This window comes from Botryllus schlosseri, chromosome 2, assembly GCF_051294905.1.
Source record: "Botryllus schlosseri isolate E-star chromosome 2, Bs_hap1, whole genome shotgun sequence".
Classification (NCBI taxonomy): Eukaryota; Metazoa; Chordata; class Ascidiacea; order Stolidobranchia; family Styelidae; genus Botryllus; species Botryllus schlosseri.
The window spans coordinates 30,223,450-30,239,552 of record NC_137237.1 but is presented as its reverse complement, the minus strand read 5'-3'; the positions used below and the strand labels follow the sequence as shown (position 1 = coordinate 30,239,552).

The window sequence follows — 16,103 nt, the reverse complement described above, 5'->3', positions numbered from 1 at the left end:
AAACGGACGAGGGGGCGGTGGTGGCGCGTTAAAATAGCTCTATTGGAGTCGGGACCTTAACTGTCGCACCCCAAACCTCCCAATTGGGGGTGGGGGGCCCGAACTCGAGGGCCCAAAATTATTTTGTGAATTTACATAAATTATGGTGTAATTTTTTGGAAATTCATGCAAGTTTTCAAAAATTTTTCGCGCTGGCCGCGATTTAACAGTTTCATACGTATATCTTGATTTTGGGGTACCCGTCACCCAACAAAAATACGAATGATTTATAGAAATGGGAGACTTTGGCGTCGGCCATTACTGGGCCAGGACACACCAAGACATATGAAGTTAGAGGCCGTGTAACTTGCGACTCCGAGAAGTGTGCCAGAAATACCAATTTGAAATCATGTGCATCTTTTAGTTTGGTACGTTTTGACGATTTCCATATCTTCTGACATAGCAGATATAGGAGGTCACGAAAGAGCTTCATGTAACGAAGTCAATATAGCAACGATTTCGCCGCTGTGATGTTTAATTATCATTTAGGGGTCCTACCTTTTCCAACACACAGCACACTCAGCTCTACCGGAAAATCTGATTATGTGAGCAGTAAGAGGATATAAAATTGATAGCAATATATATGCAATTCCTGATCATATTGACCGATTCAAACATGAATTATATAAATTTGTTGCGCTTCACGCGTTTAGGCGAAATACGGTAATTACCACCAAACAGTGCATGACGTAGGGTATAGCCGATATGTAGCCACAAAAAGCCCACCGGCTTTATCACCCTGCGGGGCCAAAGACCAACGTTTTGGGGGGCTGACGAAGTCCTGTTTTTAGGTTCCCAATATTTGGGGGGTGATGATCGGTGTGGACCTTCAAAAGGGGGCGATGAGGTGAAAAAGGTTGGGAACCACTGGCCTAGGCCAAGGTGGGTGTCTGATTCCATAGACTACTCCAAGTCGCTTCGACATCTTCCTGTCTTTTCATTGTATCGCATTTTTGTGGTGTATTGAACTTGTAAAAATTGCTAATAAACCAATGATGATGACATACCCACTGTAGGGGAAATTAGGGTTATGGGAGGGGGGATACTAGGGTTGGGGGAAAGGGGGATATCATTTGCTAATTTATCAGTTTAATATTGCAATTTTTACACAGCCTGGATAAAATCCAGTCCAAAGGACGCTCATCACTGCCGATAACACATAAAACCAACCCAAAATACCAACGAGCCCCGTTGGCCAAGGCTTTTCGTCATATTTTATTGTATAATATCAATGCAGTAGCAGATCGGATGAACACCACACGAAACAAGGTTATATTATGAACGTCGAAGGACGTTGACAGTCCTATAAGAAGTGCAAAGAAAAAAAAAACACTTAAAGCTATTCTAGTACGGCGACTGGACAACAGACAACTTCCATCCGGTTACCAAAGCACGCCTATTCCTTCGACGAATCGGCGTCATGGATTACGATCAGGCATGAATAACGGAAGCTACTCGGTGATCACAACTGCTGTTACATTTATATAATCAATTCTCGATAGGTAACACGTTTGAATTACGGATACCGGGGTTGTGACTCCATCAACGCGAACGCATTGATAAAACAATTGCAAACTACCTAATTGCATTTGCATAACACGAACAATCGAACACGACATGAAGTTGCAATTGTCTTGAAAGTACACCATGCCACTATGTAACGTTGTTGACATATGATTTTCGCGAATACTAGTCATTTATTTGGCTCGCAAATTATTAAATAAGCTTCTCAAAAAGCAGGAACTAGCCAATAAATTTGAAATAAATGCGGTTATCTCCAAACGCGAGAACCACTCGACAAATCGGTGTTCGCATGTGACGCCGTATCGTTCGCCATGACCTACCGGCCTGCATGCAGCGGCGCGAAATGCAATTTATGGCACTTTATCATGATACAATATTAATGTACGGATGTCTGAAGAAAGTACTTGCGGAAAGAGTATCTAATCTTGGCTCAATGCCAGACTATTAATTATATCGCGTAAGCGACTAGTAATTTTACCCCGATGCAAATCAACATGCGAGTTGTCAGCAGCTTGTAAGGATGAGAAATTACACTGATAAACCAACTAAGTGCTTCTACTTGCACTGTAATAAAACACATCACATCAAATCCTCAAAATATTCTCGCGTATGCACGCATTTGCCAACTGCAGAATTAGATCAACAAATGAGCAAAAATCGGCCCCGGGAAGGCAAAGTCGCAAGGAATCGTACATGTGTAACGTAATTATGGTCAGACAAGTGTTTTCGGCACTGTGTTTCACAATGCGAAATTTTACCAAGTCTCTTACGATCAAAATATTCACTTGCACAAAGGGCAAATTTTGACACAAGCGGCCCTAAGACAAGAGTTTGAGATCTAATTGCCGGCCGGATCAAATCATGTAGAAAGATGACAGGAAAAAGGTCACAAGAATCCTAGAGAAATACATTCAGAGAGCAATACGCCGTAAATTAACAAGATCCGGGAAGTAAGCACTTTACATCAGAAGACGGTGATCGAAGTATGTTTGCAAAACAGTAAAATGTTGGCGTAATATAATTCCGGCACGGCACAAGAACATTAATACGCTATGCAATTGCCTACGTCAAAGATTCTTCCAGATAGTTTACGCGTACCATTATCGTTACCAGACATATTCCAAAATGAAATGTCATCACTATATGAGAACCAAGAACACCTTCACGAGAAGGCAGGAATTTCCCATAATCAAACTGCGTGGCTCTAACTCGTAATGCAGCCAGCAAAATCTCTCAAGTACCTGTCGAATATTTAGAATCAAACGTCCAAAATCACTAATTCGCTCGCTTCGCGTAGTTACGATAGCAAAATCCAAAATTTGCGGGCAAAACTAGGCGGCATAAATTCAAAATTACCCATAGAAAGCGATTGTCACACGACGGCATGTTACGGTCGGCTCTGACAGTTGGAGATTGCAGACAAGTCTATGCAACGGAAAGAGTAACTTCGACTCCAAACAAAGAGCACCATCAATAGAGAAAGAAAAATTTGCCTTGTTCACTCGGCGGGAATTGCGAGCATATATCCCGAAAAGGCGTGTCGCAATCATTATTTTCTATTAGGTCTCGGAACGTAAGTAATGCAATCACGATGCTTCGGTCGATTTACTAGGAGAGCTTTTCGAATTCGCTTGGGGTCGCGCTTGATCGCCAGACCGTTCCGGCGTGCCTGTGAAATAAAATGGGATATAATTGGACGTGGATCAATTTGCTCCCGAAAGTTATACAGAAGGAATGAATAGCACAGATTAATCTGGTCGGATCAGTGTCAATCGTTTAACAGATTTCGCATGACAGTTCGTTTGAGAGAAAAATGGCAATGGTATTCATTTGAGTGAGAAACAGTTTCAGTTAAGTTAGATTAAATGTTATTTGAATGACATGCCCATGATGGTCATACGAGTGACGAATAATTCAGGTTCAGGCAGTGTTGGGTACAACTGTACAAGCCACAACCTTTGAGTCACAAGTCATCTTGAGCCTTTGCAAATTTCGACTCGAGTCAAGTCAAGTCAAAATTCGAGTCAAGTTGCCTTGTTCGAAGTCCGAGCCATGATTAACAGTCACCGCATTTAGCTATCTGATTGAGACACAGATTGAGTAGCCATTTATTTTCGTAAATATACATGCAAAAAAGCGCTGTATCTCTCAAGCATACATAGAACTTGCTACGTCTGTAGAACTATGCTACGTCTGTAAGTGTATAATCATCAGCTAAAATAGAGAATAGGACAAGAAACATCAGAAAGTTGTAACGGATTGATATATGCAATACACTATACCCACCTACACATCCACAATATGCAATTTAACTATAAGTCAATTGTTGACGAGTAACGTAAACAATATTCGAATTCGATTTAAATCATACAAGAGGTTTGGTGTGCTAAAAAAAGACATAGATACTTTGCTATTAGCCTACTTTACGAGTGACAAATAATTCAAGTTAGGTTAGGGCCAGATTAGGTTAGGAGTTGAGGCTGGTCGTTAGATTAGGTTAGGGTTACTGTTTGTGGCTAGACTCTTTGATTCGAACACAAATTGCCAATGTGTCACTCAAAATGACTACATTTTTGTCACGCAATAAACATACGCTCAAACTCGACATACCTTTCTGCGGAGTCATCGAAGGCTTTTTATTAAGTAGAGAATTGAAAAAGTTGGCCAGCACCCTCTCGCTGGACTGGGCCGCCGGCTTCTCTGTCTTCATCTTGCCTGCGGGCGTTGTCGTCGCCAGCCCGCCGACCGTGGCCCGCCCTACCGGGGTGCCCTTACCCCTTCCCATGTCCAGTGCAGGCCTGTTGGGCACCGACATTCTCGGAGAGCTCGAGGCTACCGGCATGTTGCCCATAGACGACTGGGAGAGAGAGAGAGAAGAAATTGGAGAGTGCGACAACGTAAAACTGTAACTCGACATAACTCACCAGAGCTCTCGCCAGGAACGCTTGTTCGTCTTCCGCAGCTATTTCTTTCTCTTGTAACGTCTAGAACGAAAAAATTCGGAGGTTGTCAAAGGTCAAAGTAAACGCAGCCGCCATCAACTTCAAGTAAAAGTACAAACGAAAACCGAGAAGTACTTGAGAGGGTAGTTTGGAGAAGCAGATTGGGACAATGCACGGCAGGATTTTTTTCGAAAAATCGCAAACGATAGGCAGGCCTGGGCAAATTTGAGTACACGAGTGATTCGATTATGAACTGAGTATCGTGCTTCGATATCATTCACTATACAGTAGGGCTGTTCAAAAATAACTTTTTTTCCCGGATTCCAGCCATTCACCGATTAAATTGTCGGGTTACCCTAAAAAACGCTGCCCACCAAATTTGGTTCAATTCTAACAAGTATAGGACTCCGCAGATCTAATTAAAATTTTTAATTTATCAGGAAAAATTTAAAAAAAGATTAAAATTTTTCTGTCAACCCTATGAGATTGTTGAGCTGTCTTCGAATTCCAACCAGTAGAAGCGGAGTTATTGAGTTTTTCGTTGATAATTCCCGGATTATCCACCAATCATGGATATATATTCCGAGAATTATCAACGAAAAACTCAAATAACTCCACTTCTACGGGTTAGAATTCAGTCAAATGCATCACTATCTGAGCACATAGACATTAAAAATAAATTCTGAGTAGCCTACTCCGAAACTGCAAGTACTTGTTGCGGTTTCACTTACTTTTCTAGAAGGTGGTCGAACGATAACACTGTCGTAGGCTTGCGCGGCCGATAACTTCACAAAATTGTCGCTTATGATGCCTATCTTCTTTTCAGAGTCCCAACCGCTTGGCCTGCGAATGCATATTCAAGAGGTTCAAGAGGCGTTAGTTATCAATAGGCCGTCGCTAGAGCATGCAAATCTAAATTGCGTGATCCGCTGGAAAAATTCAATAATATTGTGACTACCTCATTCAAATCCAAATATAATTTTTCAGCAATAAAATTACAAACACATAGAGCAGTGGCTATCAATCTATCATCGCTATTTTAAAATTCAAATCCTGCCACGCATTGGGGCTTGAAATCCGAGGCCATATCCAGCTAGGTGACAGCTACAGATTGGATCCGTTGTCCAAATTCCACATTACTTATATCCCATGCTCAGTCAATTAAAATAAGGCCAAATCTTCAAATCCGTATTGGCCAGTCCAATTCCGTATGTCTGATACATAATGCTAGGCAAAGCCAAGTAGGCTACCATAGTGATTAGATTAGACATTGTGTTGGGCTGTAGACTATTTGTTTCCAGGGCAATTTTTTTTTGACATGTCAGAATAAATCAAAATTTTGTCAAAATTGTAGTGTTTGGTCAAAAATTGTCAAAATTGTTTACCAAGTCAAAATTTTTTTGACCTTTTGCTTATCGTTGATTTTGCACTGTCGGTGAACTTATCATTTGATATTTTACAGCTTGTAGCCTACTTTATAGGCCTAACGTTGTAGACGGCCCATGGTCTGCTCATTGTGAATCATAAACGATTAAATGAAACAAATAGGTTGACATGGTGTTATGGTCGACGCACCGCAATATCCTAACTGAAGCAAGACTGCTTGGGCTTTGCATGGTTCTTATATCAGGAAGCGCATGGCGAAAAATTGTGATGTAGACCAGTGGTTCTCAACCGCCGGTCCGCGACGACTTTCCAACCAGTCCGCCAGGTATATCACAATTTTATACCTTAGTTATATTGTATTACTAAAATTATTGAAATATCAAATTTTAAACTGATTAAGAACTTCTTCGTTAAATAAATTAGGTATGGAAACATATTTGATTTGAATTGAAGTTCAAGCAGTGTCATTTGACGACATGCGAGCGACAAGTACATGCTGACTCGCTAAACTGTGCAATTTGCGCGATCCGCGCACTCCCACTCCACCAATTGGAGCGGGCCGAGTTCGAAGGGTACCCAAAATTATTTCATGAATGAACAGGGCTGTTCAAAAAATACTTTTTTTCCTGAATCTTGCTGGCTACGTGGTTAAATCGTTAGGTTGCCTGAAAAAACGACGTACATAAAATTTGAATTCATTCCAACCAATTATCGCGGATTTCGTACAGTTTGAAAATTTTTAATTTACCCAAAAATGCAAAAAAAATTTTCAAATTTTTCTGCCAATTCTATGAAATTGTTGGTCTGTCTTCAAAAACGATGCAAAACAAATTTGACTCAATTCCAACTCGTAGAAGCGGAGGTATTTGAGTTTTTCTTTGATAATTCTGAGATTATCCTCGATCGGTGATAAATTATAGAATATTTTTTGAAACCTCATCCAACTTTTCTCAATTTCTTTTCGAGCTTTGCGCGATTTAGTGTCACTAAATGTCCCAATTATTGGGTGGTCTTCCCGCAAGAAATTCTCATGATTTATAGAAGTAGGCAATTCAGCGTCAGCCATTTCCGTGCCACGACGCGCTAACACATAATGAAGTCAGGCTAACATGGGACTCCGAAAAGTGTGCCAAAAATTCGCCAGCGAGAAAACCTTGGCCGAAAGTGACCGACCTAAATTGACCGAAAACTTCGATATATTCATGTCTAATTGACCATAGGCTCTAAAATGGCTGGCGCCTAATCTCGCTGTCCTGGCAATCGGCACCCGACAGAACAAATACCACACCATAGAGAAAAATTATTTGCCTATGAAGAGATACCAATTTGGAATCGTGTGCGTCCTTTAGTTTAGTACGCTTGGGTGATTTTATTATGTACTCACTACATAACAGACAGTTGGTCACGAAATAATGACTTGCAATGAAATAATCATTCCAACAGGCCCACCCGAATATGTTCAATTATTATTAATTACGTGCCCTAAATTTTCCAAGATGACATCTCACTCAACTCTACCGAATAATCTGATAATTCTGAGAGTATAAAAATGTATAGCAATATATATGCAATTACCAATATTATTGGTCGATTCAGTCATGAATTATAGAAAATTTCCGCGCTTCGCTCAATTAGGTGACATAGTCACTCTGCCTACATACGCTACGTAGAATAAATGTGCTCACAAATACTGGTGAAAACATCCAGGTGGTGATTGGGGGCCAAGCCCCCAAAATTTGGTTTATCAACCTATGGGGGTCAATTACCAACGCTTTTAGATGAATGAGCTGACGATCGGCCCTGATTTTGTGGCTGGCCAATGGCCAGGTATAGCTGTTGTCAGGTATCTTCGTGCACCTTATAGTATTCGTAGTATCCAGAGCAGCCTACGTCTGGTGATAGTGGGCAATGAGCAAGGCAGCACAACACGGTGCTTGGTTCTAATCCGAATCGCTATAAACGACTCTTGGCGCTAGCATGTTTTTCTGGGCAAGACAATTTTACCTCGACTCAGCACACTCACTACCGTAAAATCGCATGGATGCCTTCATGAACATAATTAATTATGATCAAAAGCCTCAAAATATCGCTCTTTAGCACCATATACTTGCAAAAATGGTTGCATGCTTTACGTTTTGGGTTGATTTCAATTTTTCAAAGTCCACCGGTCCGTCAAGTATTTTTTGAAATTTTACCGGTTCGCGAGGGGAAAAAGGTTGAGAACCACTGATGTAGACAACATTGTCATAATGAAGCAACACGGTTTGTCACCGCCAACAACTGCTGCTGTTGAACGTTCTTTCTCCATTCTTGGCAAGGTACTTAGTAAGGACAGACCCGAGAATGTAGGAAAGTATTTTTCGTTGTACTACAACGAATTGTAATTATTTTTAACATAATACGTGATGTTACTACTGAAATTCTTCATAGAGCCAGATTTTGTTAAAATTTTGTTAAAATAAAATTTGTCTGTTTTCAAGTCAAAAACGTTTTTTCAGGCCAAACTACTCCGTAATGACAGACAGTTTCAGCCAGAAATGAAGATTAAGTAGTACAATTTTAACATTATCTGCGAAAACACCCAATTCGCATACGCGAGGTCAAAACGAAGTTTTTTTAGGTAAAAAAATAACAGAATTTTGATTTTTAGGTCAAAATCTTACATGTGAGGACGTTGCAAATAGGAAATATCAGACAGAAATATAAGCCTATTCTATTCGAAATTGGATGAATATGCTACTAGAACCAATTAAAATATCAACTTCCCTCCTGGATGGTAATAAATTTCAACGTAAATTGCGGTCAAATTGTTAAAAGCACAGTACCGTACTGATATCTCCAATGTAAATCACCAAATATTTGAAACTGCCAAAAAGAACTTGCCAACCCCTAATTCACGTCTAAGCTAACACATGAAAATTGGGAAATGTACATACACAAACACCGTGTCCTTATCCACGACGGATGCCGGCGTGGTAAAAGGGAATCCGTATAACTTGTGCAGCAGGTAGCTATGTAAAATTTCCGTGTTCTTATTGTCCTTGATTGAAGTATAAATAAGGGCGGCACCGTCTGTAACAGTAAACGGCAGTTTTACGACATAAATTCAGGAAATTGTAATTAGCCAGATAGGTCGACGACGGCGTAGGGCAAGCGATCAAAACTAGAGTAAGCCCACCCAATATCAGAATTTTGAGCCGATACATAATACAAATTTTTGTCCATGATATGAAGCTGACATTTTATGCCTATATCAAATGTGACTTGTTTCAACTGGACCACTGGTAATAAGACAATAAGTCCCATATAGACTTCATTATTTAGAATAAAACTACAGCAGCTGAGTAAGAAACTAGTGCTTCAAGCTAAAAAAGACATGTCATTTGTAGCTCAGGAAACACAACTTTTCAGCATTTTCACCACAAACGGAACTCCTAAGGCCGTCATAAATAAAACCTACAGTAGGCTACTGAAGAACCTCTTGTTTGAAACAATAGCTGGAGTGATGAAGTCATAGGATAGGTCGGTGATCATCGATCACAGGTTGCCGATACCGATATTTCTACGGAGGCAGATATACGAGTCCGGTATGTGAGATTTTACGCTTCTTAAAACACAATGATTCCCGACCTGGAATTCATGGACCCCAAAGGCAGGGTTGCTGTGGGTGCACAGAAACTAATAGACACAAAGATAAATCTGTTTCACTGTTTGGCTATGATAAGAGGTTTTTGTATCTTTTTTCGTTGGCATCGGCCTATTCAATTTCTATTGCTACAACTCACACCTATGAGGGTTTATTTCAGGATGTCAGAGTACTGTTATCAGACTATGAAAAACTAAAATGTTTCCATGTTCAACACAATATGATTGATGATAGCTTTATCAGAAATTCGATTCGAAAACAGTACGGTACTGTCACTGCGTACTGGGTGAAAAAGAGATCATAACAGCCACAGGCATCCAATTTCATGTACCGGTATTTGAAGTTGGCTTCAATATGTTGAATTATTAAATGGAAGTTTTCATTTTGATACTTCTTGACTGTAATAATACCGTAATCATTATATTGGCATATTTTCGGTATAATTCGACTCCGATATTGCTTTTAAATTTCTAGTGCTATAAATGTAAGGTAGGTTTTAGATACTGTTGCTGCGTTGTATACATGCAGGACTCGATGAAAGCTTGCTAAATTTTTCCAAATAAAAGATGCCGCCCATTGAAGAGTGATGTTAACATCAGATAAAGTGCATCTTACGCCCAATAATGGATGATATGTAGGGAAATTGTAACTTACATTTCAAACACGTTGTCCTTAGTTTATGTTGAATAAAGTCAAAATGTTCGTCGCTATAGTCGTGGTCGGTCTCCAGTTTCTCTGCGAGATCGCACTGAAATTTGAGGTATTGAGTGGATTAAATCATCCGGTGCCCACAAATCCACCACATAAACAAAAAAAGTGTTAAGGTTAACTAAAGATTAGGTTTAGTAAGTGGAGCATAGACCAAATATAAGAATATCCTTGCAAGTTGAACTAATTCAATTGAAAAATAAAAAAGGAAGAATGAATTGTTGGGGATCTTGAAAATCGCACTACAGGAAAAGGGTGATCGTGTGTCTGGGACATTAGACGTTGCACACATATATACAGGGTTGTAACCAAGTCATAACGCTCCATGTCACAAGCCAATCTCACTCATTAGTTTTGGCTCTAGTCAAGTCGAGTCATTTTCAATTTACCACCGACTCAAGTCAGCGAGCAGAGGGTCGAGTCCGAGTCATTGTGTTGACTGCCCAGTTTCCAGTTAAAGTCTTGTTAAACCCACGTTTGGTGATATCGAATGGTTCGCATTAATAAGATACTAATTTTCCTCACTTTTATCAGTTTCTGGTCGCATTTTTACGTACCAGTACCAATAGACCAAATCCCAATAGTTGGGTTACTTTACTATTCTACGAAATTACGATGAAATGTCGGTCTTGGACATCTGAGTCTCGAGTAATATGACTTGGTTCGAGTCATGCGCAATGACTCGAGTCCAAGTCGAGTCAATACACAGATACATCACAAAATCGTGACTCGAGACATAACAGCCCTGCATCTTTGATCTATGGTTGAGAAAGGTTAGGATTGAGGTTAAGTTGGATCAAGGGTTGGCTTGCGTTCGATTAGTGTGGTGAGGTCCGGTTCGTATGGGTTGGGGTAAGGATTAAAGTCAAGTCAGGCAAAAAAAATCACCGAAACACCCACCTTAGTACACACGACGACAACATTCATTCCGATATTGCAAGTGAGCGTGTCCTCTCCGAGAGGGACAGCGATATCGTCTGCGTTTTCCGAAGTTGACAAACGTAACGCCGAGCTCACGATGCTTGAACTTTCGTCGGCAATTTCAGATGGGTCGACGTACTTTTTGAAGTCATCGACAACTTTATAGAAGAGAAATCGGGTGAAAGCGCGACTAATAACAGACCAGGCCAGGCCACCGGACAAGGAATGATTTTGATGATTCTCGCCGAGCTAGATTAGGGTGCGAGTGAATTTTTCATTTACAGTATCGAGGCTGATTCTGAATGGATTTCAGCCATTTCAAGATTTGGACATGGACGGGGATGTCGCCAAGTCACCAAGTTCCGAGTCAAGTTCGAGTAAAAACTAGGGAGCAAAGGGTCGAGTCATAGTGTTCACTGATCAATATCGAGCTCAAGTCAGGTTCACTCGCTTTCATAAAACTGTTATGTGACAGCGAAGACCTCACACATTCATAATAATTTTACTCTTTTTTTTCTCGCTTTCAACTTATTTATTCAATTCCGGGTCTGTCTTTCAAATATGTGTTCTGACACACGAGACTTGAATAAATTCATAAAATAGACTTGGTCGAGTCACGCTCAATGACTCGAGTACAAGTCGAGTCACGCGTCGATTCGAGTCATGACTCGAGTCATTACAACCCTGTTAAACTATGAAACAGGACACAGACTTGACAGGATTGAGTCTATGTCAAGTCGATCCTCTGTCGTTGATTAAATTTGCAGAATATAAGAGCATGAATTTGTATGTCCAAAAAAAAAAGCATCCAGAATGGGATTTGGATTCAAAACCTCATCTCTGTCATGCAGTGTGGTTGTGGTCCCCACGATCGCTTGAATTTCTACGTTTTCACTAAGTGTAAACGACCGCATCCCTTACTTTTGTTTTCGTATTCGCGCATCTCTTGCGGCGAGATCTTGAGCTGATCAAGGTGTTCCCGGATGATGGTCGTCCATTTCTCGATAGAATCTAGGATGTTCCACGGCTTTGACATATCGACGGTGATGATCAAAACAGTGTCTTGTATTCCTTTCTTCGGCAGTGCGGATTTTAGCAGACTCCTGTACGCACGGTCGCCTTCCAATATCCATATTCCACAATCCGCTTTCTCTGTATCGAATACAAAACATTTTGAGGCCGGCTTCAAAATTGCGCTAGTATAGTATTGCTATGCGGAACACATCAACACTGTCAGCTTGGAAATGCAGAAATGGGTGGGTAACGCAAGACAACTGAGCTCTAGAACCGTACCTAGCATTACTAATTCATCATCTCGCGTTCGTAACAGAAACAATCGGTAATTTTTGATCTTACGACAGGCTTTGAAGCATTATGGATCAATTTTACCAAGCTACTTGAACCTCGAAGCAGTGTTCTCATCCATTCATCCAATTTGTAACGTAGTAAATGATATTATTGAATTAATTTTACTCAGAACGTAACCTATTTGTTGTTTGGAAAATATTTACATTTGTACTTGATGGGAGTATTGATGGTATCCACTTGGAATTCATCAGGAAGAGTGATTTATAGCAGACAAGATGGTTATGAATATGAGATTCCAGCCAAGAATGATGGGAAAATAGAGATTGCTCCGGTCATTATTGTAACTTCAACTTTTCAATACGGCACATTCTTAAAATAACTTGAGTGAAGAAGTTTTATTGTCTGAGAACACTAATGGACAAATAGTTGTAAAACTTTTGGTGCAGTTTCTGAGATACAGGCAGAACCATGGGCGGCTACTGAGTGGCCTGCGAGTTGAGATGCTACCGAGTTTCACAAATATCTGCGGAGCAACATATTTAAATCTCATAATTTCAATTCCACCTCATAATTTTCATGGATGCAAAATTAACTGGTGACAGTTTCAGACACCAGATCCGTACATAGCTTGGGTCTTTCTGACATAGCAGAGTTGGTAAAAGTAGTTAGTGTTGCAACTCAAGATCAAGATCAAATTTCTACCTGGACTTAGCAGTTTCCAAGACATGTCAAAATTAATTCAAGCGGAAGTGGTAAATGCAAGGTTTGAAAAGTACCAGTATCAAGTTTTTACGTACTGTCAAAAAGCAGACTGAGTCGAGTGGTCGGCCACTTTTTACAGTTAATTGGCGGCAGCTACTTTCATATCAAGATGCATCTTAACGAATAGTGCAAATAACTTATAAAATTACCAGTAGGACCAATCCTCAGAAATATATTCAGTTACCGTGCTTAATACAGTGGCTAATTCACGTGGTTCTTATGAAAATTAAGGTGATGCAAACTCCTCACAAAAATACTCTCATACTTTTAAAAACCTGCAGTAAAAAAAGAAGTAGCCTCACATAAAAACTGTTCTAGTAGAAGTTGAAGTAGTCCAAACCAACTCGAGTATCTACAAAAGTGAAAGTAGCTACTTCTTCACTTACACTTCCTCGATCGAAGTACATATAATGCTTATTCCAATCAATTACACTGGTCTACAAATTTTGAAAAAATATCTGCGCCAAAAATTTTAATGATTGATGTAGGCTAATTCAAGGTTGCTGAATCCGATTCTGTGCTCAGAACTTCTCTATAACGTCAGATTTTTTCTGCATTAATTTCTCCCCTTTTCATAAATTAATCAAATTTCGGCTTTTGTTAGTGACATCACAGTTAGCATACAACAGCAACAGATCAAATATTGTTATTGAAATCATCTGTCATGAAGCCTGGGTTGTTGTAGAACAGAATAACTGAGTTTTCGGTGAACTTGAATTCAGTGGTTCTCTATCATATTTCGATCAGGAACTCATTTCGACCCATAAATTTATACGCGGATGTAACTATTTTTAGTCCGTAGCAGTTATCATCTTTATATGCCACTGTTCGTTTAAAGATTGTGATTAGTAGCTCCGTACCTAATTTAGTTCGGTACGTTATCTATCTTTATACATCTGTCCTACAGAATCGATTAGATGTGGGAAGTAGTCGAATACGATTACTTCGGCTTTTTTTCGAATGTAATCGATTGCAATTACTTCAAAATACTGTAAACGTCGTAATTGATTACGATTACTAATCACGATTACCCTATGTCTGGTGGTCGCATGCATTCAACAGTTAGTCGGAAGCGGCTACATACGAAATCGCAAGATGTATCGTCGCAGCTAACGCAAAATGACTATAATGACACCACCCATGGGCAGAATCTTCGAAAAATATAGGCCTATTCAGTTACCGTGATTCAGAGGCTATTTCACGCGTTTCTTATGACAATTTAACTCATGATAGTGTGCAATATTATCCCTGAACCACTTTCTACTTTACAAAAATCAAAATTGCAAATGCAATTAGTTCATCCAGAATACTGTTCAGGTAGATGTTGAATTAGTTATAAAACGTTACCACTTCAGTAAGTACTACAAGTAGCCCAAATCTACTTGAGTACGTATAAAAAGTAGAAATATTCAACATATACATACAATATCTCAAAAACGTGATGTGATCGAGCAAAAAGAACGTCAGATTCGTATTCAGCGCCCTCAAATTAGGTATAATTGACCCAAAGATATCCTGGCGCAAAAATCGTGTAGACCAGTGTTATTTTTGTCACCAATTCAATCATGAACATCGTGGAAATATATTTACAAACCACATTCTACATTAAAATAGACGACTACCAAAGCTTAATGCTTACAAGAAGAAGCCAATCGGTCACTAAAACCAGTTCCGGCCCAAGCCAGGGGTGCAGGCGGTAGGGTTGCGGCAGGAATTCCATGAGCACTGATCTGCTGTGGCAACCCCACTATCGCAAGAAGTTGAAAGACACTTTCCCAATATACGTTCAACTGGCCTTGCATATTCCAGCAGTATAAGTACTCAACAAAAAGACTACCGTAATTTTCCAAGTATAGTACGCCCCCATGTATAATACGCACCCTTAAAATGGCATGCAAATTCTGGGAAAAAGCCTGTACCCATGTATAGTACGCACCCTGCATTCACAATACATGAATAGTTGTGTTTTAGTACGCGATGTTGTTCTGTTTTGCGATGTCACTGTCGAACAATCATGACATAACCATCGCTAATCATTATGCAATTAACGACATTGTCTCTAAACGATAGTACAGAGCAGCCAAAGCCTGCGAGGCTGGCGACGCGATAGTTCGGGCCAGCGACACGACGTCTTGCGCACGAGGCCTATTACAGATGTGATTGCTAATCATTATACAAGTAACGGTATTGTCTCTATACGATAGTAGATAGCAGCCAAAGCCTGCGACGCGACATCTTGCGCACGAGGTCAGATGCGATTGCTCAGGCCAACGGTTATGTCGTGCACACCACGCCTGTTGGAGGTGCGACTGATTACGCAAACAATTATATTTTGTGCATAATAATGGCCTGTCGATGAATTAGCGAGGATTGCAGCGCGCGCGTTCAGCAATCACCGAATGACCTAATTTCGCTCGCGTGCAGATGGCAAACCAACTCAACAGGAGATTGCATGCTGTGCAGACGACTCTCGTTAATTGGCAACACGCTTTTTGCTAATTGGTAGAGTGTTACACTGATATTACGAATTACTGGGCACGATGGCTTAAAGTGAGGCGCCATTGGAAACAAACATGAAGAAATGTGTGATTTCAAGTTTTTTATCGAGGGAGATTTTTTTCAAGCGGGTTGTTCCCATGTATAATACGCACCCCCCGATTTTAGGGCAAAAAATCGTGAAAATTTTGCGGATTATACATGGAAAATTACGGTAATTAAATATGTATGGGCAGTTGAAGAAATACTTTAATTACAGAGATTAAAACTGGTTTTGAATAGTAATTTAACTCGTAACAAAACAATCTGAAAACTCACAAATTGAGGTTGGAACACACAAATGCGATGTGCGTTTGTCATACCAGACTTGG

The 16,103-nt window shown here is 40.1% G+C and overlaps 1 protein-coding gene across 1 annotated transcript in view; it reads right to left on the bottom strand.

Annotated features, from left to right (window-relative positions):
• Positions 1-1,241: 1,241 nt before the first annotated feature.
• The window catches only part of LOC145457641 (cytoplasmic dynein 1 light intermediate chain 2-like), a 163,004-nt gene continuing 148,142 nt past the window's right edge, over positions 1,242-16,103 (bottom strand). Inside the window, exons 5-12 of the mRNA XM_080335869.1 lie at positions 12,088-12,318; positions 11,146-11,324; positions 10,192-10,285; positions 8,828-8,963; positions 5,237-5,348; positions 4,488-4,547; positions 4,174-4,420; positions 1,242-3,232 (exon numbers count right to left, since the gene is read on the bottom strand). Coding sequence (XP_080191995.1) covers positions 3,150-3,232; positions 4,174-4,420; positions 4,488-4,547; positions 5,237-5,348; positions 8,828-8,963; positions 10,192-10,285; positions 11,146-11,324; positions 12,088-12,318 — 1,142 coding nt within the window. The 3' untranslated portion in view covers positions 1,242-3,149. The remainder of the gene's footprint in view (positions 3,233-4,173; positions 4,421-4,487; positions 4,548-5,236; positions 5,349-8,827; positions 8,964-10,191; positions 10,286-11,145; positions 11,325-12,087; positions 12,319-16,103) is intronic.